At 38.5% G+C, this 27,638-nt stretch overlaps 3 protein-coding genes across 6 annotated transcripts; 2 read left to right on the top strand and 1 right to left on the bottom strand.

Annotated features, from left to right (window-relative positions):
- The first annotated feature begins 2,582 nt into the window (after positions 1–2,582).
- On the top strand, positions 2,583–11,434 carry LOC105396936 (polyhomeotic-proximal chromatin protein). The gene is made up of 7 exons (XM_011568948.3): positions 2,583–2,838; positions 6,753–6,787; positions 7,438–7,526; positions 7,689–10,150; positions 10,242–10,446; positions 10,888–10,937; positions 11,081–11,434. Exons 1-7 carry the CDS (start codon positions 2,836–2,838, stop codon positions 11,252–11,254), a joined length of 3,018 nt encoding a protein of 1,005 aa, XP_011567250.3. The 5' UTR covers positions 2,583–2,835; the 3' UTR covers positions 11,255–11,434.
- Positions 11,435–11,481: 47 nt separating this feature from the next.
- Positions 11,482–14,465, bottom strand: LOC105393924. 2 transcript variants are annotated; one of them, XM_038112637.2, is made up of 5 exons: positions 14,208–14,465; positions 13,690–13,853; positions 12,919–13,094; positions 12,337–12,437; positions 11,482–12,022 (listed from the first exon to the last, which is right to left on the bottom strand). In XM_038112637.2, the coding sequence occupies exons 1-5, from the start codon at positions 14,294–14,296 to the stop codon at positions 11,623–11,625; spliced, it is 930 nt and encodes a 309-aa protein (XP_037968565.2). In that variant the 5' UTR covers positions 14,297–14,465; the 3' UTR covers positions 11,482–11,622. The 2 variants fall into 2 exon arrangements, with proteins under 2 accessions (XP_037968565.2, XP_048487977.1); XM_048632020.1 differs by having other exon boundaries at positions 12,337–12,464; positions 14,208–14,443.
- On the top strand, positions 12,926–25,470 carry LOC105393923 (aspartate--tRNA ligase, cytoplasmic). Of its 3 annotated transcripts, none has more exons than XM_048631935.1 (14): positions 12,926–12,930; positions 15,938–16,058; positions 17,617–17,785; positions 18,153–18,282; positions 18,828–19,002; positions 19,293–19,443; positions 19,907–20,058; positions 20,839–21,005; positions 21,495–21,522; positions 22,209–22,296; positions 22,628–22,782; positions 24,597–24,708; positions 25,006–25,065; positions 25,330–25,470. In XM_048631935.1, the coding sequence occupies exons 2-14, from the start codon at positions 15,945–15,947 to the stop codon at positions 25,431–25,433; spliced, it is 1,605 nt and encodes a 534-aa protein (XP_048487892.1). In that variant the 5' UTR covers positions 12,926–12,930; positions 15,938–15,944; the 3' UTR covers positions 25,434–25,470. The 3 variants fall into 3 exon arrangements, with proteins under 3 accessions (XP_048487892.1, XP_048487840.1, XP_048487818.1); XM_048631883.1 differs by lacking the exon at positions 12,926–12,930 and adding an exon at positions 14,636–14,785; XM_048631861.1 differs by lacking the exons at positions 12,926–12,930; positions 22,209–22,296 and adding an exon at positions 14,636–14,785 and having other exon boundaries at positions 21,495–21,610.
- Positions 25,471–27,638: the final 2,168 nt, after the last annotated feature.

Here is a 27,638-nt window from a genome sequence, read left to right as displayed (position 1 = left end):
TTGCATGTAAGTAATATTTATTTTTCATAATAATAACAGAGTTAGGTAAATAATAAAAAAACACATCATCATTATTTTTTAAATAAAATTAGGGATGTAATGTGAATCATAATATTTATTAGGTATCGATAAATATTAGTGATGGGCCGAATGTGGTTTGAACCAATGTTCGGCTTTGGCCGAAGTGCGGTTAAATTTTATACGGGCGAAATACTCTGTTTTTTTTTTATTAAGTAGGTACCAAACTACAAAGGTACCTGTAATTAATGTTATACTATCGTAATCGTAGGTAGGTATGGACCGAACACAGCCAATGAGTGAGAAAAGTTCGTTTCATTTTCTCATTCATTTTTTTTTTTTCATAATAATTTTAACAATCAAATGAAATGGCTAAGTCGTCCGTAGGTAGGTACCATTGTACTAAGTATTTGTAAGTAACTACGATTTTTATGTGAGATTATTTAGGTACTCTGGAATTGCAACCCTGGAAAGCTTATGGGTAAGTAAGTACTCCAAAAGAGTCGTCGTGTAGTGAACGACTTGAAAAAATGTGAATGGTTCACCGCAATTTGTAAGACATCTTCACTTCTTAATCAACACCGGTGTCGGCATACCTAGCTCCAATCTCTATCTAAGTAACACAAAGCATATATACTTACCAATTTCTGTGAACCGCCTATCAAATTACCTATACCTATCAATAAGTGTCTTTTTCGTGATACAGACTACACTGCTATTGAAAGTAGGTAAGTACGGACATATACCATAATTTTTAGTTACATGAACTTAACACCTATCTAAAGTTATAAAATTGAACGAACTTTGAGTACAAATGAAACAATGGTAGGTACCTAGATAAGTACCTACCGACCATACTATGGAACTATTACCATGTGTAAAAGCGATGCTGTTTAGGTCCAATTAAGTTTCAAAGTTATTACATTACTACCTACTAGGACGCCCACAACTATCGTACCACCGCCCGACGAATATACTTAGTACCTACCTACCTACCTACCTAGTTAGCCACCACCGAACAATAGCGATCGACAACCCTACGCAGCATTGCCTATTTGTGAAAACAAACTATTCTAGTCCATTTGTGTGGATATGGCAGATCTTACACAAAACTACATTAGGTAAATTAAGCCTTACCTTCGAAATGCCACAACCATGATCATAAGACTGTCCTGAAAAGAGCCACAACTTATGCACCCGGTAGGTGTACCTAGGTACTAGTAGGTACCTAGTAAGTACCATAAGTACTGCAATAGCAACAGTAGATACCACCACCGATACATTAGCAATTAGCAATCCATAACCAGCGTCGAAATCGAGCTGCGAGCCGCTGCACTAATCTGGAGCGAGGCCAAAGGTACCTACAGCCGAAGATAGGCGGAAGTGGCGGACGTTAGTGGAGACCCTGTGCACCTCTGGGGTGCCATTGGACTGAAACAACAACCAGCGTAGTTCGCCTGTTACATCAAGTTACGTCATATTTGACAAGCGAGCGGTTCGGTGGTGATTGCCCAGATACTTTGGTGATCTATCTATTTCTCTATATACTCCTATATCTGGTCACGGTAGGCAGTTAGCAAATTTCCTAAGCTGAATGGCTAGGTAATCTTTATAAGCTCCAATATTTTGTTATAGATAGTTGCCTACGCCCCTAAAACCCTTCCTTGGATGAAGACCTGTGCCCCAGCAGTGGGGACGTGATGGGTCGTGATGAAAGTGCCTATGCAAGGAGAAAGAGCGATCGATGCATGGATGACGTGATATCAGTCTAAATCTATAAAACTAAAGGCGCAACTTTCAAAAATAATAGAATAGCATAGCATCCCTTTAAGAGATGATGGTAGTAACCTACACCTAAAACTCGTTCGCAACTTTGCATCCTTCCAAAGAATGAAAATTATCTAAGTTGAATCTCCCACGAGCTAGCGGTGAGGGCGTCCCACGTTTGCCTTTTCAGCTTTTATTTTTAGATTTTATTTACAATACCTACCTAACAAGCTGCCAAAAATTAGATAAATAACTGCCTACGCTTTAATCTCATCTATCAATATTCCTAATTGGCTACTAATGACACGAAAACGACTGAACATAATCGATATTCAATATATTTTCTCAGCACAGCAGACATTATTGTACAGTCGACACGAAAAAAAAACACAATAAATATGTTAATTCATACAAAATATCTAAATATAGGCCTAAATGAATGTGTAATGAACCCCGCTGACTATATGAACGTCATTACATTTTATTGTCATCGGATATTGTGAAACAGCAGTTTTAATCTTTATGTCACTGAAACTAAAGTAGTAAATTGTACGGCAATGGCTATAAAAGCCAGATTATTCTAATCATGGCGCAACGTATGACTGTTGCTGTCTCAGTTTCCTTCAACGGCAGAATACGCAAGAAAGAACGAGACAAAAAACCCTATCTCATTCCGGTTGAGTATCGTAAAAACAACATTGGGGTCATGGAACGCGTTTGAATTTTGAAATGCGAGCCATCCAATGCGAAGCGTTCTCAGAAGCGACAAGGCTATTGGCTGGGCCTCCCCTGTACCATAAACCGCCGCGAACCATTTAATCGATACTCTCCAGCCGGAATTTTGTTCGTGTCGGCGCGATACTGTCGCAAGTTAGCGTGTCGCGCGCGTTTCCATGGTGAGGAGTTCTATTTTCTGTTGCGAGACCTTTCGCGTTATTCGTGCGGCCATTTCGGTTCGAAAGATGTCGGAGACTGCAGTTCTGGCTGCGTTTTATTACGTTTAAACAAGTATTTCATAGTTTTGGTGACGATATTAGTGAAACATCGGTCATGGTAAGAGCCAACACAGCTTCCATTGTTTTCAGCTATAGATTTTAGCCACCGTATCTAGGTTATGGAGGGAAAGACAACTTTATCGATTGTATTCAAAACATGCAAGCCGTGTCGCGTCCCTATCACAACACGTGATTTGGTTTTAGAACGTGACGTCACATCCCTTGCTTCCATATCGAAGTTTTGCTGCCTACTTTTGAATGGTATGCTTGTAGATATTTGTTTTTAGTTATTTTCATTTGTTTTTGTGATAAGCAGCTTACAGCCACATTACCTTAAATCTTATTCTCGTATAATAAAAAAAAATTGGTTAAAACAACTTTTGTTGCAACTTGCATTGAGCAAACTGCAGCTGTTACTTATTAATTGAGGTCGTCAACCGAATATTGCATTGCATTGTTATCATCACTTATCATTATCAAGTTACCATGTGATTGGTATTTTATTTACATAACACTTATTTATTTACTTACTGAAATATAAGTCTTAATGCATTATACATAAGACAATGTTTTGTTTACATCAATTTGGAATCGTAATTGAACGATGTTGTCTCTTTCTGGCTCTCGTCGTTGGTAGCTAGCAACTGTCAGCCTCACGGATCGAAGGCTTACTATTATGGTCCTTATTTGCGTGCTGTAAGGTTCAATGTTGAATACATTAAAACAGGTGTGCGTGTGGTGGATGATATCTTTTACTGTGCGATGCGATTGTGTAATATCGAGAACTCAGCAGGGGACCCCTGCCAGGGGTATTTCAACGTAGTGTTGGGGTAAAATTGTCGATACGTTTTTGTTATTTGATTTGCGTTTTGTTTTTTATTCTATGCATGAAGTAGAAAAAAATATAAAAAAATATCTTCTTTTCTACTTCCATGATTCAATGATGATATTTTGTAATACCTAAATTATTTAAAAAGTACTTTAATTTGAAAATGCTTAGTAAATTAATAAAGTGCTTAATTAATTGCTTAGTAGGTAAGTAGGTAGGTACAGCAGAACGTTTTTTTTCTTTAGAAAAGTTAACATAACTGTAATAAAGATTGGTAGTGTTTGTTGCCTAATTTGCCTGGCAGGCATTTGACGATTACTTAATGGCTGATAATGAATTTAAATCTATTCTTTGTGGGCGTATTCAGTAAGGGTCTTACCATAAAAAAATTGACAGTATTTAACAGACGTTTGTGTCAAACGCCTACAAAATCTATCAAAATTTGATTTAAACACTAGTTAAACAGCGTTTAAAGTTTTTTGTGGTAGTACAGTAAAGGTCCACAAAGTATGCTATTCCTTTGTGTAGTCAGGCCTGTGTCACTCCGCGCGTGGGCGGCGCAGGCGCCAACCTGGCGCCTGCCCCATCGAGGGGGCGAATCTAGTCGGCTGCCGCAAGCGGAAGACGATACACGCGCGCGCTATTTGTTCCTATTTCGTACTAGTTTATTTTATTTATTTATAAATGTCGTATTTAGGTATTTATTAAAATTTATGAATAGAAAAATTGACATAAAAAGAAAAAAAACAGCAAAATACTGTGCCGTATTTAATTGCTTAAATACGGATCGTGATCCATTTTTTTTTTTAGATTACCAAAAGATGCTGACAGGTAAAACTAATCTAAGTATTTTATTGATTTCTTCTACGTTCCTTATTTGAAATGAAATTAATCCGAACTACAATCCTTTTTTTCTCCATGTTGAACAAAGTCTATTCCAATTTTGTTTTCGTTAAAGTATTAAATTTACAGACACAACTACCTTCAAAATGTATTAATGAATCGATTATAAAATGTGCGCTGAGTGGGATTAGTGCTTAACGAAACTAACACGTTCTGTATCATAACATAAATAATGCATAATATAAATAATAACGAAAAAAAAAACATGTTTTCACAAAATGACAATGGGCGTTTTGGGACCTATGTCCAATAAAGATGAGACATACATCGTTGGATAGCTCTTTTCAAGTGAGCAAAAAAGTATTATGACGACAAATCCGTATCAGTTGTCCATTTTGAAATATATTCGTCGGAAGGAAGTATTTTTCTATGGCATTGCACTCTCTCTCCTGATGACAGTTAGGGCGTAATACACGTAAACACGTATTAATGAAATTGGAGAAATTACTTTCAACTGGTTTTATTTACTGAGATAATAAACAAATATAATATTATATGAAATATGATCATTTTGTTATAAAAATTAAAAATGAATGTGAAAAACTAACAAAAACATTAAAATTACAGAAATAAAATATAAAAACTTTCAAGGTACGATTACTCTAATTGGACAGTAAACCAAGACTTGCGCTTCCGTTATTCATATTCTTTAAAAAAATACCTTTTCAACGACGTATCACTCATTTCTATTGGTGCTGGTCCCAGCTTCCATATATTGGTGCCCATCATCATTTAATGTTTTAGGTACTTAGATTCATACATATTTTATGTACTTCAAAATATCTTAACTATGAAATTGTTATTGTTTTTACTGGTTATTTTCAATAGAAAAAGTTTGGAATTTTGTTTTAAAACATGACATTCTTTTTACAAAGTCAGTCCGTTGCTTAGTAAACGTTGGAGTCTGTGGTGCTGAGGCAACCCTAAGGTGGCTTCTTTTTCAATGCGTATAACCACGTATAACTTATTATGCACCGTAGTCCAGTGAAATAAGGCGCATATTCCCTCAAAAATTAATTGGTAGGTAAGTAAATAAAAACGTGTGCGGCTGGAACGCGATCTAAATTAGATCTTATTGCTTATGGGATGGAGTCATATTTCTTTGCAAGCCATTGCGAAGATGGACTTCTGTACCTGGTACTAGTTATTATTCTGTGGTGTAGTTATCAATCTGATCCGTTTGTGGATGATGGGTTCACGCAAGAATTTTTTAGGAGTAAATCTCTCCTCTTTAAGCTAGGTTAAGTTATAAAACATTAGTAAAGTAATATAAATATGTACTTAAATACTTTGTATGTTTAATCGAATTTATCGATAGGTATTTGAAAAAATGTCGGCTAACTGTTTAGGCAAGCACATCACTAGCGGCGCATATCGAAGAAAAAATAAAATATGTCTACCGCAGGCAGGCACAAAGAGCGAGGGGACGACCGTACCACCAACTCAAATATACACTTTATATAGCTCTTACTCTCAACTACATAAGAGCCAATTTGAAATAGCCACACAGCATCGCAGGATTTGTTAATCCTTGAGCCGGGAGATAAAAAACTTTGTAAGGGGAGTTTTTGTAGCCATTATTATTAATGATTTAGAGCTCGAGGGTGCAAGAAAGAGATGGCTGCTTATGTTAAAACGAGGTAGATGTATATAGGAATTTTATAACTCAATCTCGTGATAGGAATACAAAATCGGTTCCTGCGAAATCGTTTCCATTTTATGGCCGAGGTGAAATCAATGGCTGGCTGTGCGTTAATCCATAAACAACGTTATTTCTTTGGAACTAAGACTGTATTCGCCTTTACATATTGAGAGAAAACTATTTTTTATCAGTAATTTATGCACTTTTTGCTGCTTTGGTTCAATTTGGATTATAAATGAGGTAGTATTTTATTATTAATCATTTTGGATTTTTTTATTAATTATTGTAATAATTTCAAGTTATAATGTAGACTAATAGTAAGCCCTACCTACCGTTATTAATTTAATTTAAGTAATTATTATTAGTTGTAATTAATAAACCCAGTAATATAATGTTACCTTCGAGCAAAACATATACTTAGTACTTAGTAGGTATACTAAAGAGACTTTACTTGAATAAAAGACCTACATTGTGAAAGTAAAATTTATTGTTCCGTCGGTGTTTGGTGTTTTTTTTCAATGTGCAAAAATTCGTCTCGGGTCGAGGCTATTGTATGAAAATTTTGCATATTTAAAATCCTTTTGTGTTTTTTTTGCAGATGCAACAGCCAGTGCCACAGGACCAAGCCATGAGGTAATTGAAATCAGATGTTTTCTTTGTATTTGGCTTTCTTGTCATGCTCTCAAAACTTTTAGGCCTATTTCGACGGTTAATTTTGTCACCCCTGTGCTGCAGAGGTTCATATTTCTGAAGATATAAGAATGGCCTACCCATTATCCTGGCGGATGCTACTAATTACATATTTTGTTAATTTACCGTGACCGCCATGGAAGCCCTAATTATACTTTAGGGGAACTTTGAACAGAATAAAATTCCTATGACAAACTACAAAAATTGGTATCTGCACAAGTGGCCTATACTCAACAGTAAAAGTTAGCAGACCGATAATAATTAAGTTGTGTAGTGGTATAGTTAGGATAACTTAGCAATATACAACATATACTCTAAGCCATATACCTACCATGAGTCCTATAACATCTGACTGACAGGTTCTTCTGCCAGGTCAATAAAGTTCGTTTTCCTTTGTTAAATAAATCATTCTTTGGAATCATGCTATATGTTGTCAATGTATAGTTTAATCTGCAGTGAATTATTATTATTAAATTCTTTATTGCACATAAATTAATTTGTACATAGGCGAACTTAATGCTAAAAGCATTCTCTTCCAGTTAACCTTGGGCGTGAATTTTAACTCATGTTAATAAAAAAATATATATTTTCAGCAATCAACAGCAGCAACAGCTGGCTCAACAACAAATGGTCCTATGCCCAGTCAGGGTGGTGTACGAAACACAAATCCTAATGCCTCCTGGTGAGTAATTTTATTCACCTAACTACTTATATTATTTATAAACTACTTATATTATTTATATTAACCCATTCCTACTTATTTCCTTAAAATAATAAATGCATTTACTAATAAAACCAAGAACTATTACCAAAAACATCCATTAATCATTGATTTATATTTTAGGGGAACAAATGACACCGAATCAAACATATTTTGTAAATCCACAAAACCAACCACCATGGGTGAATCAAAGCGCAATGTATCCTCAGAACCAAGTCGTGTACGTTCAGCAAGCACCGGCAAACAATATTCAACCCTCAGCCCAGCCGACTATGGACCAAACTCAAATACAATACATACAGCAAGCATACCCAACAATGCAGCAGATTGTCGCGAATCAAAACATGTTAGCACAGAATATGCAAGACAGGCAGATGATGCGACCAGTTCAATATGCCAACATGAATTTAATGGGTGTCAATCAATATGGACAAGTGATAAATATGCAACAGATGGCGAACATTGGGCATAACATGTCCAACATAATTCAATCTCCGAGTATGAATCAAAACATACAAATAATACAGAATCCACCAAACCAAAACTCTCCAAAGCCACCCGATATACAGCAAAATGTTAACTTTATACGACACTCATTCCAACAAACTGAGCAAGGTATGGTAAGGCCAAACATGCCTCAACAAACAATGATGATACGAAGTGCACAGCCAACTGGAAACCAAATACAGATTCAGCAAACTGGAAACCAAATGAAACAAAATCCTAGTATGCAACCGAATATTACGATCAATCCAGTCCAACTTCAGTCAACCGGCAATCAGAATATTCAACAACGGCAAAATGTTGGTGCACAATCGAATAAACCTACTAGCTATGTTCAAACACAAACAAGCATAGGAACTAATAGTAATCAAAAACATAACATCAGTTTACAACCACATATGACAGGAGGTTCGATGCAAATTATACCAAGTTCCAATCAAAATATACAACAAAGGCAAAATACGAATGTGCAATTGCAATCAGCTCAAACAAACCACATCCAACTGCAGCCTAATCAAGTTCAGAATGTCCAACAAAAGACAAATATGCCTGTTTCAGCAAATAATAGCAACCAAAATCAATTTTATCAGCAAAAACAAATATACTCACAGACTCCAATAGTCAACAATCAAGGACAAATGACCATTACTCAGTTCACGCAACAAGCACAATCACATTCACAAGCAAATCGAATGGGGGTTCAAAATAATGTGACCCAAACATACAGTCCTGTATCAAACCAAAACATGAATCAGCAAACATTGACGCAAAGACAAAATGTGACGTCAACAAATACACAGACAATTCAAAAGATGACCCAACAGCAGCCGCGTACGATGGTGAGACCACCTCAACCGATGGAAGTGTCAAATGTGTACAATTTTATTCCGTCCACTAGTAATGTAATTAATCAAACAAGACCTCATAGTAATGCTAAAGTGGGAATACCACAACAGAATAATCAAAACAGTTACAGCGCAAAACCGACTATGCCTCAAAACATAGTTCCTCAGATTCGACCTCGTCCAGTACCAAATCATGCTCCACCTATGAAAGTGCCCCCGTCGCATCAGCAAGTAAGAAACATACCGCAATTACGACCAATGGGCACTTCACCTTCTTTAATGCAAATACATAATATGACATCGAGTCCAAACATAAATACGGTAACACCAAGAATGATGTCTAATAGCCAAAGTAATGCAAGCAAAACTGTTACCACTGCATCAGTCTCTACAGAAACAGTTAAAGTGAAAATGAATCCTGAAACTGCTGAGAATAGAAAACGAAAAAGTGAGTCACCTGACGAATTCCGTAATAAAGTATCTGTGAATGCGGCAAGTCAAGTGACCTTTAATAAAAGTGGAGAAAATGTTAAACAAAATGAAGTAAAGAAAACAGTAACTGACGTTGGTATAAATACTTTAGCAGGAAGTTCTAAAAATAGCAACCAGTTAGCAAAACCTCAAACGTTTGCTCAAGCATCCGGCAGTCAACCGACTCAAAGCAGAACTGACACCGGCACTACTGATGTTGACATGAAAACAGTTGTTAGTAATGAAAAGGTTAGTCCAGATAAATTAGTCAGAAATACTGTTTTTGCTCAAGCTAGAACAAGAAAGATTAGCAATAGTTCAAACGAAAACAAAAACATGGATACTTTGGCCACAAAAGAAATTGTTGCAAGTGAAACTAAAGGGCCAATGAAGGCATCAGCAGCTATGAAAATGGAAGTAGTAGAATCAGAAACAGTTAAAAAAGGAGAAATATCAGAACAAAAGAATGAAAATACAATGGCAAGTTTAGAACATAGTCCAGTAAAAACAGAAACAAACATTAAAACAGAAGTTTCATCTATGAAAGGTGATAAATTTGAGCCTAATGCCAAAGTTGAGTCAAAGACTGAAGTAGTTACCGAAAAGAGTGATGAAGAAAAAATCCAAAGGATAACAGACTTCATTGGAAAAGAAATAGAACTTTCCCACGGCAATATCCGCAAAAGAGATGGAAATGAGGGAAATTATATTTTAACACATGTTTTGGACGGCATAGTCATCCAAGAGTCGAATATAGCATTCCCAGTAAGTATCTATGGAACTAGTAACTTCAAAAATGAAGGATTGCTTTTTATAAAATGTACCTTTGGAAATTAAACATGTAATTTACTTTCAGATACGACTACCTCTGAAGGAAAAAATACTGCCAAACACGCCAGTAGTAAAACCAGACGTAGCAAAGACTGAAGTTAAGGAAGAAGACGATGTCAAAACCGAGTCAAAGAGTAATGAAAATAATATTTTAACTATTTCACAGTTGAATCTGGAAAATAGTAAGAAAGAACCCGTGACCACCGAGACAGAAGAAAAAACGGAAGAAGGTATGTACCTAATTATTAGTAATAATAGCAAAATCTTATACTTTTATATTTTTCAAATCTTACACTAATCCTAAGTTTGTTTTTCAACATCTATCTATTGGGAATACAAAATAACAAATTCTTAGGGTCACTTTTACCAAACGCTAAACGTATTTAAAATTGTATTTAAATCAAATTTTAAATACATTTTGTACTAACTGACAAACGTTTGACAGGCAACTAAATACGTTTTGCGTTTGGTGAAATTCCACCTTAGACTCAGATTATTTTATTTTCATGAGGTTGGTATATTAAAAAGAATATTTAAATATGTTGTAGGTACCTAGGTACTTACACTATTTGGAACGAAAACATTACATACTTAGTTAATAATGTGCTGGTTAATAGATATTATACGTTCATGAAACCGAATAATCACAGTCATGTTATTGTTTCTTTCAGATGACAATCCATTAAAAAATTCAACACCAGAAACTATTAAAACATGGACGGTATGTAACTTGAAATGTATTTCTAAGTATTTAAATTAAAGAACTAACATATAACTTAAAATCGTAATTTCATCGATATAGGACTTTGCAACATGTCGCATCACTATTCAACTTTCTCTTACCATAGACAAATTCTTTTTCAGGCAGAGGAGTTGGCAACACTTTTAACAAAAAGAGGATGGCACGAAACTGCACATATTTTGCAGGAGAACGAAATCGATGGTGAAGCCCTTTTCTTGGTATCGAACGCTCAACTTTTAGACATAGGAGTAAATGAGAGTCACGCGCTAGCATTGAGTAGCTTAGTAAAAAAATGAAAGTAAACAAAGTTAATTTAAGTTTTATGTAAATTTAAGTAGATCCGAACCGTGTTCATGTAGATAAGTACCATATAAGTGCGTATACATAAGTATAATTATTTTTGTAAATGTCATTTTATTTTTACGATAAAAACAATTGTAACATAATTTTATAATATTATACCTAAAGAAATATTACAGTTGGTCTCTTATTAAGATTATCCTGTTGATGGAATTTCTCAGAATAGGTACATAATTAATATAATATATTTAAAAACAAATAATAGACTAGGAACATTATACAACAGTGATATAGAAAAATATAACACAAAAAATATAAACAAAATCAAAAATCAATAAAGTAACGACTACAAACGCACCTATAGCTAGTGTCTATGCCTGGATGACCTGCCCATGAAATTAACAACATGTGAAAAGGGGAACTTACTTCGCCTGCGGTGTTTTTTATCCACGTCAGTTGTTGAAGAAGCCATAATTTTCGATTCTAACTCGTCCGTTTCGCTAATTTTCTCAGATTCTGACATTTCATTTTCGCGCCTACTCCTTGCGTATTTTTGAACGTTGTCCGAACGCATCCTGGCAACACTACCCATTTTTTTTGCAGGCAGATTTTTATCGGGTTGGCACATGAGAGATTCATAGAAGTGTTTATCAACTCTACCCTCGGCTTTTGGTCTGCCTTTAGTGGTATCTTCGTCGGAACAGCTATCGTCTGAGATCAGACGACGTGCACTCTTGTCTAGCGTTTTTCTGTGTGATCTGGAACTAGAAATTCTATATTTAGCGTGATTTAGCCTAAATAGTTACTGTCTAAGCAAAAAAATACAGGAAGTACTTAAGTAAGTACGTATAGAATAGTAATAGAATATATTCCTATAATATATTAATGGGAAAGAAAACCAAGTGTACTTAACTTTGGCAGCACAATCGAGTGAACCCGTGTTTGTCTGACCAATCACATTATTGGGAGGAAAAAATGGCGACTGAACCAACCAATTAGAACCGGGGAATAGGGTACAGTCGTTTAAGGCGCCATCTGTAATTAGCCCTTACTTTTTACTTTTTTCCCAATTACTTACCATCTTTTGGTATCGCCAGCTAACGCAGTCGCCACAGCGGGAGTCTGTAATTTCTGAAACGCCATCCCAGGACTAGGAGGTACGCCATCACCGATAACATTCTGTAAATCAAAAGAGGAGAAAAATATCTTAAATCGAACTTTAATCTGCCTTCGTTAAAATTTAATGCAGTAAGTAGGTACTTAACTACCTACTTATATAGGTATACTTAGCCCTAACGTGGGACACAATCAAAATTTTAACCGCACTGCAACGACCAGATTAGGAGAAACCGACCGGCGAGTACAGTCTAGGTCTAAGAAACCTGACCCCTGAGGTAATTAGTGAATTGTTGAGGAAGACACAGTGTTATAGTTTTATTGAGAGGCTTATGTCCAGCACTTCTGGACGAGTGTTGGCTGATTATGCATAAATACCTACGTAAGTATCTACTTTATTTGCCTATTTGTATCCAAGAGTTCCTTGATACTTTTGCTACCCACTAATCTAGGTAGCAAAAGTTTCATGCTAAGTAAGGAAGCTGTATTTCGTTTTCAAATTTTCTCCCTCATTAACTAAGCCTTCAAACGTCAATGCCGTTACCTTATTACAGAGGTAGAAGAAGCAGTGCGTGATCCTGTCGACGTCGGCCCACGCCACCAGATAGCGCGCCATGCTGAGTGGGATCTTCGGCAGGAAGTTGGAGTGGAACTTGCCCTGGCAGTAGATTGTGATCACATCCGTGTCCTTGATCTCGAAGACTATACGGAATATTGTGCCTGGGAGCAATATTACGAGATAAAGTTACTTGCTTTTTCAGACATTAGACAGTTACGTAAACGGTACTGGCTGGATCGTGAAGTGACAGGATCGAGTGGCGCTTCTTGGGAGTGGTTTGTTTCCAGTACAGATTGTTGCTATACTTGATGGTTATGACGGTTGCTTGATAATTTGGCATCAGAAGAAGCTGACATTGATGGGTCGGAGGTTGGTACTTACCCTCAAGTAAATATATCGGTAGAAGGAGAAAATCGTGGCTCCGCAATATAAGAGAATGGACGGGAGTGGCCAGCGTGGAACAGCTGATGCGCTTGGCGAAGAATAGAGAGGAGTATGCAGAGCTGACCGCCAACCTCCAGTAGTGGAGAGGCACCAGAAGAAGAAGAAATATATCGGTAGTTTGAGCAAACAAGACATCATATGCGTCTCTATGGCAGGTCAGCCTTCATACATGGTGAATCCTAAAGCCTTAGCCAAAATATTCTGACATCTCGTGGATAAGACTGTACTTTCGGGGGAAAGAAAACTGTCCCCTCTCAAAGTGAGAAGGTACCCGAATAGGGTCAGGTTTCATTGCCCCAGACTGTACCTTACCGGGCACAAACATATTGTAGTTGGTGTCGTAGTTCCCGCTGCCGATCCAAATGCCATTCTTCCTGGACAAAGAAATGATGTTGTCTCGATGAAACCTCACGTCGAAATGGAGCACTACGTCTTTTGGCTCCTCTCCGTCTTGGGCACAGAGGTTTATTGACATTCTGGAATAAATTAACCTATCGATAATATCTATAATCTATCGAAGCTATGCATGTATCGCTGAACCAATAACCGATGACGTATACGTGGTCTAGAGTGGAGAACACATAGGTGAAGCTTCGACCAATAATCAAAGAGGTGAAGGTAAAACTACGGTCATGAGCAGAGAAACCTCTGACCCCCCCTCTCATAGTAACAATGTTTCTGAGAGGACTCCGGTTTCTGTGCCCTTTACTATTTCCTTTTTACCAATAGATAGGTATTCTGTGGCTGTTACATAATAAGTGTATTCTAGTGAGTTTCTACGTGACTAATACTGTCTCCTAAGTACCTACATATAAAAGCCAGTGCCTTACTTTCGTGCAGATTCTTTTATTTTGCCACCGATTTCGATTCGATCACCCACTTTAAGCGATCCTGGAATGTTAGCGGTGAACACCGGCATTTTACAACTGTCTTATATCAACAAGTGGATCGTTAGAATCGACTGGATTCCTACAATCAACATGCATTTTGTAACATGAATTTATCCATTTAATTAATTTTGTCGTTTTATTTTCCTAGTCGCACGATGGAAAGTAAATATTAGCTATAAATATTTGCCGGAGTTGACATTGGCACTGGCAGAGGAATTTTTATTCTTGTCTCCGGTTTTGTTTGTATCTCGGAACATTTTTACAAAAACACAGGCTACTCTGAGTGACTCCCATTCTTAACCATAAATATTTTGTGCTGGCAATGGTGTTTTCTCATCTGTCATTGTCATGCCATAAATGTCAAAGTTCAAAGTTGACATTTCATTTTGATGACCGCTCCGCTTATCGGACATAACCTATTATTTTGCGGTTTTTGCTAAAGATATTGTTTAAAATAGATAGTTACATTGTGTACCAACACTAAGAAACTCGTTTATTACACGTTTGTTATTACAGAGGTAACAGTTTTACTTATATCATTTATATTTCATTGTTACTGATGATTCTGGTGAAACTACTTCTACTTAAAAACTTATCTTTTGAATATTTCTTTTTGGTGTCCTCTTAAAATATTATAAGTGCTAGTAAAATATAGGTAAAGGGTCTACGTAAGGATATGACGTTTCCAAATTACCGAAATATTGTACATACTGTGTGGAATTTCCCCACAAGTATTAACTACATTTTATAATGTAAAAATGGATTATTTAATAACAAAAAAGTTGTAATTTTGTTTTACATTGCATTGATAAGAATTGCATCACACGCAGATATGATTAGTTAATATCATCTCTGCACAGTAATTATTCATAGGTTGTTGTATAATCTTGCATCACTCTACATTCTATTATTATGAAATATAATAAAACTAATCATCATCATCATCATCTCAGCCATAGGACGTCCACTGCTGAACATAGGCCTCCCCCAATAAAACTATATAATAAATGTACATAAACATGTTATAAGTATTGTATACCAACTGGTTTTAAGTCGTTTTTGACAAGATGGCTCAGGAGTTTCTTGCCTCCGTTCTTCTCCTTAGACAGAAAGAGCCTCCCCTTATCTGAACGGAGACTAGTTTGTAAAAATTTAAGTTCATCAGAAAATTTTATATTTATATGATGAATAAAAAACTTTGACTTTGTTTTATAAATCCTAACACAACAGTAAGTACCTATTCTATTCTATTCTCTGTGGGGGTGTAAGTACCTGCACCTGGCTCTCTCGAGTGGAACCTTTGTGCATATCCCCAAGGTCTAAACTGCCTTCCTAAGCTTGGGCCATTTCCCTCCACGCTGGTCCACTGCGGGTTGGTGGGTTCACATATCTAGATGTGCTAAATCTAGATATGCAGGTTTCCTCACGATGTTTTCCTTCACCATAAGAGCGATGGTATACATCGTACTTAAGTTAAAACAACTCATTGGTACATGTCAGCGCGGGGATTCAAACCCGCATCTCTTGCGTGAGAAGTGGGCGCTTACCCGACTGAGCTACCACCTCTTGGTAAGTACCTAATTATAACATATTTTAAAGAGTGGATACTTAGTAAGGGAAAAGTTGTATAATAATATTTTTTTCCTGCATTAACCCCTATTATCTTATAGAATCACAATGGGTGTATCAGAAGAGACAAAGATGGCAGCCGAAGGTGACAATGCCAGCAAGAAGGCAGCAAAGAAGGCCGCCAAGGCCGCTGAGAAACAACAGAAGAAAGCGGAACACAAGGTAATGTGTCACTAGATTTTGTTAAAATTTAAACCAATTCTGTTTTATTCTGAAAGGCCCCCCCTTTGTGTGTATATCTCCAATAGATCCTTTGTACCATATCCCCTTATTTTCAGCTGAGCCAGCCTAGCTCCTGTGTAAATTGGAGAAGCAAGTCTAGGCGTTACAATAGCTGAGTTAGACACTCTTTTGGTCCAAGTATAGGTGATATAATCTCATTTCTGTAGTAGAGTCCTTCGTCAAGTCGCGCGCCTTAGAGTCGCGCGCCGCGCGAGTTGGCATGTACTGTTTTTTTATATCATCAACTCGCGTGCCCATGTAAAGTACATGTAAAGTACGGTCAGATGCAAACGAATTGAAACTAAAAAATATAGTTAAATATTGTCCCCTGGCTGATTAGCATAAGAAGGTACCGACTAGACAGTCGCCATTAAAGTAGATGCTTTGATTTAACCAACTTATCAGTGGAACTATAAGTGTTGCTTTATGTATCGAACTTTTAATCTTGTGATTTTTTAATATTTATGATAGTTTTTATACTTAGTAACGTTTGTTATAAAAATCATTTATAACAATTAAAACTGTTATTTGTAGTTCCTACATGTAAGACTGATTTTATTAGTACCTAAGTAATTATTAGCCAAATGCTTTTTTTAGTTGCCTATTGATAATTTTAGCCTTAATTTCATATATTTTGTTTTAAATAATTTAGTTTGATAGTAAGTGCAATGTTTCTCTCACAAATTGTGAAATAAAAATAAACAATAATTATTTTTATTTGCTTTGTTATATAAGATTATAAAAATATTAGTGAATTTATGTTGATAAGTAATAAGCCAATTTTTTGTTGTTGATTATTATTAGAGCTCCTACGCACTGGCGACCATGGTCGCCGCGACCTGGCCGCGGCGGCCAGTGAATTCTGGACTTTATATGGCAATCGCTATAGCCCCTACGCACTTAGCGGCCAGCGGACATGTACTGGCGACCATAGACGCGGCGGCCTGGCCGCGTCTATGGTCGCCAGTGCGTAGGCAGCCTTAGAATATTATATCTTAAATTATACATCTCCGAAAGGATATTGTGTTTTATTTTAAGGTACCTATACATTTACCTATAGATAAAATACCCTATACATTTTAAGTAGTTACCTTAAGCATAAATAGCATAATAAATTATAACTTTTGTGGCTGACTCTACATATTTTCACAGTCGAGCGAGTTGACGACAAAAAAAGTAGGTAAATACGGGAGGGGCAACTCGCGCGCGGCGCGCGAGTCTAAGGCGCGCGACTTGACGAAGGACTCCTGTAGTAGATGGACAAGAGATAGGCAAAATCCAATATGAGTGAAATTTGCCTCTCACACTTTAAACTTCCAGGCTTGCTACTCAAATGTTGCAATACTTTTTTAATCTATAGGAATATGGGAAACCTTTAAAGCAAAGTAAAACTTGCAACAACTATACTAGCTATTTTTTAAATAACAATTTAGTTGACTCCATAAATTTGTGATAAAACAAATGACATTTTGCTCACAACCACACCCACCATTTCCAGGCAGCATCAGGCCAAGCTGCACCAGAAGCCACCGAGGAGCCGGATGTATCCCTCGGCATGTATGGCACCTACAAGATGATCCAGTCTTCCGGAGAGAACCGCGGGAGGGTGTACACTGATGTGAAGGATCTGTCGCCTGCTCTGGTTGGGCAGACTGTTTGGGTTCGTGGTAAGTGTAGGGTTTATTTCACTATTGATTCTTTAAAAAAAAAAACTGGGATAATTTACGCAGAAGAGATTTCATTAAGGCAACTGTAACTGCATAGTTATAGTAGCCTTAATAAAATGTCTTCTTTAGTCTTTAAGAGCTACTTGAGCTTCATCTTTTTAAAGAGATTCCAATGAAGAAAAAAGTGCGTCAAGACGTGACAAATGTTTTATCGTCGTACTCGCTCTCGAAGGCGCGTGATGTGAATGAGCGTGACGGAAATCTTTTGTCACGTCTTGTGCCCCATGCTAGGCCTTCTGAACCACCCCCAAAGCTCACATAATTATCAGCATGCCAAACTAAACATTATTCCTTATCATCCCCCCAGCCCGTCTCCAAACCTCGCGTGCTAAAGGCAAGCAGTGCTTCGCGGTGCTGCGTCAGACGTCCAGCACAGTGCAGCTGATCGCAAGCGTGGACCAGAGCACCAGCAAGCAGATGGTCAAGTTCATTGGCAAGTGAGTGCGATGGGAAGCCGCTAGATGGCGGTATAATGTGTTTTAGTTGACTCTGTGGTCGCTAGATGGCAGTTTACAGTAGCGTGTTTTTCCGTGGCATTATCGACCTTTCATGCTGTCAGATACCTGGTTTAAACGATGTTTAGTAGTAGTAGTACAGTACACACATCTTTAAAATATCTTTATTGGATATCCATATCCGAGGTTATAGTGTGAAGGCACTCTTGCACAGTTTAAGCCGTGAATATGAGAGTGAGGCAGCTATGAGCCGTGCCCTGATGCAGTTCTCTGAGTCGTCGCTAGATGGCTAAACTGAAGAAAGACCTAGTTTCGTAATTTTTCATTCTTCCAGCATCCCCAAAGAGTCGACAGTGGACGTGGAAGGCTCGGTGGTCAAGCCCGTGTCCCCTGTAGCCTCCTGCACGGTACAGGCGATGGAGCTTTAGCTAAACAACTATGGATGTTCCATGTAGTTCACTCAGTTGCCGCTAGATGGCATTAAACAGATTTTTTTATACTTTATAATTATTATTTTTGTTTTCTAGCATCCCCAAAGAGTCGATAGTGGATGTCGAAGGCTCGGTGGTCAAGCCCGTGTCCCCTGTAGCCTCGTGCACGGTACAAGCGGTGGAACTGAGAGCTAAACAACTGTGGGCGGTGTCGGCTGCGCGGGCGCAACTGCCGTTGCTGTTGGAAGACGCGGCTAGGCCTGTTAATGAGGTATTCTATTGATTGATATGATTATTAACCGTTGATTCGATTCAAACGATTATATTTTAAAAAATTCAATTTAGCCCATTTTAATATCGCATAAATTCATACTTACTTATTCAAGATCCACAGTTATAACACTTTTCCCGGGCCTTGTAGTCGGTCCAGCGGGTTGGAGGACACCTATGCTACGCTTGTCTGTTCGTGGTTTCCACTCGAGAACTCGTCTATCCTAATGACTGCCAAATTTTACTCAGTATATTCATTGCCATATTAAACCACAGTTATTTTCCTTACAGGAATCAGACGCCGAAGGCCTAAACATTAGGGTGAATCAAGACACGCGCCTCGACAACCGGGTCATTGACCTGCGCACGCCGGCCAATCAGGCCATCTTCAGGATTGAAGCGGCTGTTTGCAGGCTGTTCCGAGACTTGCTCACTAAACAAGGTACTTATACTTACACCTTTTTGATACCTCCGCCTCTTTGATGCTACCCTGGTACTTTTAAGGTGGAGTTTCTTGCGTTTTTATAGCATAGGGTTTTCTTGTAAATTTTCCGTGAATTTATGCCGTATGCTAGAGAATTGATTAGATTAGGCTATCGTTGACTGAACTTCATATTTGTGATGTTCACCCATCCACACGCTGTCTGCGTTTAGTGTCGCTTAATCTTATAGTAATTTTCCGATGATTGGGTCTGGGTAGAACTGAGGAAGCGAGTACAGTCATCTAAGGAGCCATTTGTAATTAGCTTTTACTTTTTCTCCCCATTCATAGTGCACGCCTACGCATAGCGTCTCTAATCTCAGACTTTTGACTCTCACTCTAACCAAATACCAAAACTAACCATAGCAACAGGATTTCATTCCACAACTGCCTAACTCATAAACCCCCCCAATTCTCCCCACAGGTTTCGTCGAAATCCACACTCCTAAGATCATCCCGGCGGCCTCCGAGGGCGGTGCTAATGTGTTCACCGTATCCTACTTCAAGGGATCAGCGTACTTGGCACAGAGTCCGCAGCTGTACAAGCAGATGGCCATAGCCGCCGACTTCGACAAGGTAAAGATGTAGTTAATCGCCATACGAAATGAGCTAAATATGCTCAATATGCAAAACTATCCTTACCGGCACGTCCTAAACCGTAAGGAGCCGAGCGAAGCTAGGCCATACACCTCATATCTGCATTCCGTAAAGCTTAGAGAGCCGTGCTGAGCGAGGCAACACTAACCTTGCCGGCCTTTTTAAACCTTAAAGACGAAGCGAGGCCATATAAACCAAATCCGCATTTCCTAAAGGCTAAAGAGCCGAGAGCAGCGAGGTAATACTAACCTTACCGGCACATCCTAAAACGTAAAGAGCCGAGCAAAGCGAGGCCATACACCTCATCTCTGTATTCCGTAAAGCTTAGAGAGGCGAGTGCAGCGAGGCGATACTAATACTACTAGGCCTTGCCGGCCTTTTCTATTTCTATTTAAGTACTTACATAAACAAACACCTATAAACTTTTAAAATATGTAAACAAATGTTGTAGTAGCAAGTACCGAAATGAATAATATTTGTTTACCAACACCTACTTAATCAGATTAATTGAACTCCGTATTCACGTCAATACACGGTTGTGTCCAGGGAGACACAGCCACACCCACTTTTTGTACTGTTTTTATTTTTACGTTTTTTTGTAATTTTTCGGTTTTGGTGCAAATAAAGAGATTTGATAATTGTAATTAATCATAAGTTGTCCAAACCCCCTAAGCCACCCCTTTCGTCTTACACCAAACACCCTATATCTCATCTTACACCAACCACCCTATCTTATCTCACACCATGTAAACTCCCCAGGTATTCACAGTGGGCGCAGTATTCCGTGCAGAAGACTCCAACACGCACCGGCACCTGACTGAGTTCGTGGGGCTGGACCTGGAGATGGCGTTCAAGTTCCACTACCACGAGGTGCTGGATGTGATCGGACAGACCTTCACTGACATCTTCAGAGGGCTACGGGACCAGTAAGTAGCGTGGGACGCCTTCTAAATCACTGAACCAACAACTACATCTCTTTGAAAGCTAGCGCGGATCTGTCAGCTCGTAATTTGGCTCGAATGGCAAATTGGCAGAGCCGGCGGCGGCGGCGGCATGAAATCGTTATCTACGTAGACAAACTCGAAGGTATAATGCACGTTCCTCCAATCACATCGTCGTTACCGTATTTAACGCAGATTGCGAAGTTTATCTACATATTATACATATAAGGAAGCCGTGCAGGGGAGACTGTCAGAATTAAAGTCACGAAAGAGAATACGTAGCGTGGGAGGCCCGCTTATCTGACGATGTCCAGTATAGATTACCAATGCCAGAGGGCTCACAAAGAAAGACCAAAATGTCAGAGGTAAGACTGTTGACCGACGAATTGTCATGGTTATGTCTACCAGAAGGGCTAGCCCGGGGCGCATTTAAGAGTTTTCTGTCGCGTTCATAAACACTGTCTTTAATTTCAGATGCGCGGCTGAAATCGAGGCGGTGCGTCAGCAATACAAAGTAGAGCCTTTTAAGTTCCTGGACCCGCCGCTCAAGCTGGAGTTCCCGCAGGCAATAGCCATGCTGAAGGAAGCCGGTGTGTACCTACACTAGATTCTATCATTCTGTTATTATCCAATAATCGTCCAATAAACGGTAAGTTGAGAGGAACACGTTCTGAGCAAACAAACCCTAGTCCTTTTATCTAACCATCACCTCAAATTAGCAATGAACTTGTTTCCGTGGCACGGGTCCGCTATCGAAGTAGGTATATAGGTAGAAGTACAAAGTGGAGCCCTTTATATATATATATATATATAAACAAGAACTATCGAAGTATATAAACAAGAACTATCGAAGTATATAAACAAGGACTATCGAAGTATATAGACAGCAGTACAAAGTAGAGCCGCTCAAGTTCCTGGACCCGCCGCTCAAGCTGGAGTTCCCGCAGGCAATAGCCATGCTGAAGGAAGCCGGTATGTACCTATTACATTATTATGTCATATTGTCATCAGCCATTAATGGCCCAATAACCTTCGTGAAATATAAAGGGTTTTGCGAAAGCGGTAGATTTTGCCAAAAGGCGCACCACCTTCTGAACCAAGCAACCGGCAACAAACCGTAGTCATTCTATTTAACCATCTTACATTAGAAATCCTGTCCCTGTAGCACGGATTCCCTATGTATATAGGCAGCAGTACAAGGTGGAGCCCTTCAAGTTCCTGGACCCGCCGCTCAAGCTGGAGTTCCCGCAGGCTATAGCCATGCTGAAGGAAGCCGGTATGTATCATTAATGTCATTATTTATATATCAATTTATATGTCCAATAAAGGGTATATAAGTTGTAAAGTAACCCGAAAGGCGTACGTAAGTCTAGTCCTTCTATATAAACGACGAAAATTAGCGCACAGGTCCGCTATCGCAGTATATGAACGGCACTGTGATTGGTCAAACGCACATACAACGATCTTATCGATTTCGATAATGGACGATGACTTAGGGACAGTTTTAGACAAAACGGTCTTAAACTTCTGGTCATGGTATGATTTGTTATCCCCTTAAAACACCTCATACATACCCATACTAACAAAAACCCGTATATTCTTCCCAGGAGTAACAATAGGCGAAGAAGACGACTTATCGACCCCTGATGAAAAACTCCTCGGTCGCCTAGTGAAGGCGAAGTACGACACGGACTTCTACATACTGGACAAGTACCCGCTGGCTGTGAGGCCGTTCTACACCATGCCCGACCCCAACAACCCGGTGAGAACATACATTAATATCTGTTTTTTAATCTCAGATACTAAATTGACAGGTTCTGAACGGTTTATCAACAGTCGATTGTCCCGCGATTAAGTGACGATTCGTTCTATTGGCGGGGCAATCGATTATTGATGAACCGTTTAGTATCTAAGATTAAAAAAATGTCTTTAGTAACAGAAATAGAAGTATCGTGAAAGAAAAACAAAATGGCCGCCATCTGTATTTGTTGCGTGGAATAGCTATGTAACTACTGATCCTATTTCAATAATTCTTTCACGTTTGTAAAGCTGCATTATTCTAGAGTGCTATTGACAAGTTTTTATCCCGAAATTCCCTCGGGAAACGCTTTAAACCCCAATCGAAGCTAGCGGAATAGCTAGTCTAAGTAGCTTTGACCTATCGAACCGGGTGAGAAGCTGCTCGGTCGCCTAGTGAAGGCGAAGTACGACACGGACTTCTACATACTGGACAAGTACCCGCTGGCAGTGAGGCCGTTCTACACCATGCCCGACCCTAACAACCCGGTGAGAAGATAATAATACATAAAATAAAGAAAAGAAAAAAAAGGAAAATCGGTTCAGCAATTTGGGAGTTACGCTACCACAGACAGATCCACATAAAACATTGTATCATGTCAAAATCGTATGAAAGTAACTGTCGGCTATCGATAGATAGAGTTTTTGATTATGTAAGTAACGTATTCACAGTAGGTAATAGAAGTATTGTGAAATGAAACAAAATGGCCGACACCTGTATTTGTTGCGTGGAATAGCCATGAAAATACTTCAGACTACTGATCCGATTTCAAAAATTATTATTGTAAAAAGCTACCTACATTAGTTTAGAGTGCTATAGATACGTTTTTATCCCAAAATTCACACGGGAAGCGTTTCCCGTGTGAATTTTGATTGGGCTTTAAAGCGTTTTAAAGCCCAATCGAAGCTAGCGGAAAAGCTAGTCTAAGTAGCTTTGAGCTATAGAACCGGGTGAGAAGCTGCTCGGTCGCCTAGTGAAGGCGAAGTATGATACCGACTTCTACATACTGGACAAGTACCCGCTGGCTGTGAGGCCCTTCTACACCATGCCCGACCCCAACAACCCGGTGAGAACATAAATCGTGAAAGAAAAATAAAATGGCGTCCATAAAGATGGACGCTTATAAATAAAAGGTTATCGATTAGCTTCTAAATTACTGGGCGATTTCAAATATTCTTTAATTATTAAAATGAAAAATGAAAATATATTTATTATGCAAAAACATACATACAATACAAATCAGTTGCTGAGGCATCCTTTTAAGTACAAAAAGACCTGTGCCAGGACACCCCGTTCACAATTATTGTAAAGCTACATTAGTTTAGAATGCTTAAGGCAAGTTTTTATCCCTAAATTCCCACGGGAAACGATTCAAGTCAGAGCAAATGTTCCTACGTAAAATGTGGCGTATTAAATGGACGCTTTATGGACTAGAAGAAACCTAAATAACTTTTGGCCACTTTAGCTTCCACTCTAAAAGTAAAAACAAGAAATTCGGAGTTAATTCCGTGCCTCTCAATCCTAACTAATCCTATCCTAACAAATACTAACTAATATTATATAAATGCGAAAGAAACTGTGTCTGTCTGTCTGTTACTCTTTCACGCCAAAACTACTGAACGGATTTGAATGAAATTTGGTATACATATGGTCTAGAGTCTAGACCCTGAGAAAGAACATAGACTACTTTTATCCCGGAATTCCCACGGAAAAACTTTTTAAGGCGAAGCGAAGCTCGCGGGAACAGCTATAATGTTATATTTCTCTCTCGTCCACAGAAATCATCCAACTCGTACGACATGTTCATGCGCGGGGAGGAGATCCTGAGCGGCGCGCAGCGCATCCACGACCCCGACTACCTCACCGAGAGGGCCAAGCACCACGCTATTGGTTAGTCTTTATTATACAGCGGAACAATTGTGAACTTCCATAAGTAGACCAAAAGTTCTACACTCTATCGGCTAACTTTTATGACACAGGAATACAGGGTTGGATCAGGACTACAGGAATACAGGGTTGGATTCCCGACATAGATACTCAACCAATGCAATGAGATCATCTCATGTCATTATGATAAAATTTCATTCAAGTAGGAACAGCAGTTTTACATGTCGTCCTCGGTTTTTAATGATATGGAAAAGAAATGTTTTTGAAATCTATCTATCATAAATTTTGTATTGTTTACAGACACCGAGAAAATTGCTGCCTACATCGAAGCTTTCCGGCTAGGATGTCCCCCGCATGCCGGTAATTATAATTTTATGTTTATAAAGATGACAAAAAATTGCAACGTCAAATGCTGTTCGTGAGACGAATACAGTCTACGACTGCTCTCTAACAATTGTCTAAGGCGGTTCCTACACTGCCAAGCTTTACGCTGGATGTGGCGTGAATTCTTGTCCGAACGTTGCAAGCGCGCACACGTGTTGTTCGCGTGTGCGCGCTTGTGAATGAATGCAGTATACTTTAGCCTGTAATTTATTCAAAATTAATTCCTTCTCCTGCCACCAGGTGGCGGCATCGGCATGGAGCGCGTGGTGATGCTGTACCTCGGGCTCGACAACATCCGGAAGACCTCCATGTTCCCCAGAGACCCTAAGAGGATCACGCCCTAAGGATATGTGCAAGAAAAATACACAAGCGAGTACTGAATAGTTCCAGAGACATATGGAACGTTTTCATTGCACGGGAGTGTAGAGTGAAAGATGTATAATAAATAGGGTTGTAAGAAATATTTATAAAAAATGAATAAAGATTTTTACTATGCATTATTGTAATTATGCTGTTTTTAAACTGTGAATTTTACTGTTCACGAATCTGCCTGTAGTATTAGACCTTTTGAAGGAAAGTTATAAATGCGATTTTGCCATCGAAATCTACATTGAGCGATGGTCCTTAGCAATGGTAGCGATTTCGAAAACACATAAGACTGTCAGAACTTTAATGTTTTTTTCAATAGAGAGATAAATGTTAGCGTCAATTCACACGTACCACAACCACACCACGTCGCAGCGACAAAATGTGGTCAAGCTGTGGTTACGTGTGAATTGTGTGACAGCGGCTTTTTGCAGTTGCGTTGTGGCAGCGACAAAATGTCGATGTGGTTGCGTTGTCGCTGTCATTGCGATGTGGTAACCACGTCGTCGTGTGCAGTTAATACGGAAAACAGGTAGCCGCGGTGCCGCGTGGCGGCGTTGCCGTTGCGATGTGGTTGCGATGTGGTCGTATTACACAGGTGGTCGATAACAACGGCAAAATATGGCACTTGTGAATTGGATTATTCATTGTCAATACAAAATATACGCCCGACCACATCGCGTGGTTGTGGCTGCGGTGTGGTTGTGGTACGTCTGAATTGACCCTTATCTGACGAATAAAATTGTTGCTGTCACTGTCTAATACAAAGATAACTTTTATCTGGCTACTGAAAAATCAACCCTAAATTAAATAAGACGCTCGCTGTATTCATGGGATTGGGGAAATCTGAAACGTGAGAAATCAATAAAACCCAACATAAAAGTACGAATAATCCATTTATATTACAATAAAGTACTTCAAATCCAGTTATCACACTGCGCCAGCCCGACAATTCATTTTTACATTTTGTACAAACATAACTTTAATTATTTGCAGTGTTTGGTACCAAACTAACTCACACGTAGTTCCTCATTTCGACACCAGACGAATGTTGGCGCTACGGTCGAGACACACACAAGCATACACTGAAAATAATCGCTTTGACAATAATGGTCATTTCAGTTATCCTATCCATCGCTATCAAACATAATTAGGCAATTTAAAACGCTTACCAATAACCTAATTTACACTTAAAATTATACAAAATACGAAGAAATAACAAAGAATCATGGAAGAATAGGTTTCGTCAGTTTTGGTAACGCTGCGATAGATGGCGTTAGTTAAATGCGTATTTTTTCATAATTATTTTACATTGCCTGACTAATCTTTAGTAATTATTACTATTACATGGCATATTACAAGTGGTTGTTTATAAATGGATTCAAGTTGATGATAATTATTGTAATTAAAAGTTATGAGTGTAAATAGTTTTGGAAAATCATTATCAAAACTGACGAACACAAGTATTTTTCAAGAAGATACACACGAGAGCAGAATAATTGTTCATTATACAAAGATGAATTATAGCTTTGCAGGGACATAGAGTTTATTAACTTTTCCGCTAGAGGCGCCACTTTGTATGCGAGAAAACGCATGCAATTATACTGCAAACTTTTAAAACCTTATAATGGTAAGCTTCCACCTTTCGGCATCGTACTTAACGGACGCATCGCATTCAGTATTCTTTGTATAAAAGTTCACACTTCACACACGTGCGTCCACTTCATCGGCATTGCAGGCGCCGTTTCTCCATACTATATATTTATGACAATCCGTTTGATGCGATACGTACAATACCGACATGACGCTTACCTTTAGAATACCAGTAATTAATGAATTATATTATCTTTAGTGTGCATCATCATCATCATCATAGTACAATAGAAGTTGCTCCCAAAACATTACAAAATACTTTACAGTTATTACAACCAATGGATTACACTTACAACCTAAGTAACACATTTGAAAATAGCCCTGGTACAGCTAGCACAGATAAAGAAGGAAAATTTAAATGGCGGCCGTTACATAAGTACACCAAAGGTTAACAGGACGAAAATGCTATTAGCATTAAGTTCGCCTACGTACACGTTATTTTGTTGTGCAAATTGCGACCTACCATTTTTATATTTTTCCTTTGTTTGCGAGCATAATAGTGCCTATTTGTATGACAACACATAGGGAAG

Source organism: Plutella xylostella, chromosome 2, assembly GCF_932276165.1.
Source record: "Plutella xylostella chromosome 2, ilPluXylo3.1, whole genome shotgun sequence".
Lineage (NCBI taxonomy): Eukaryota > Metazoa > Arthropoda > Insecta > Lepidoptera > Plutellidae > Plutella > Plutella xylostella.
The sequence above is the reverse complement of the archived record's forward strand: the minus strand, read 5'-3'. Positions and strand labels throughout refer to the sequence as shown.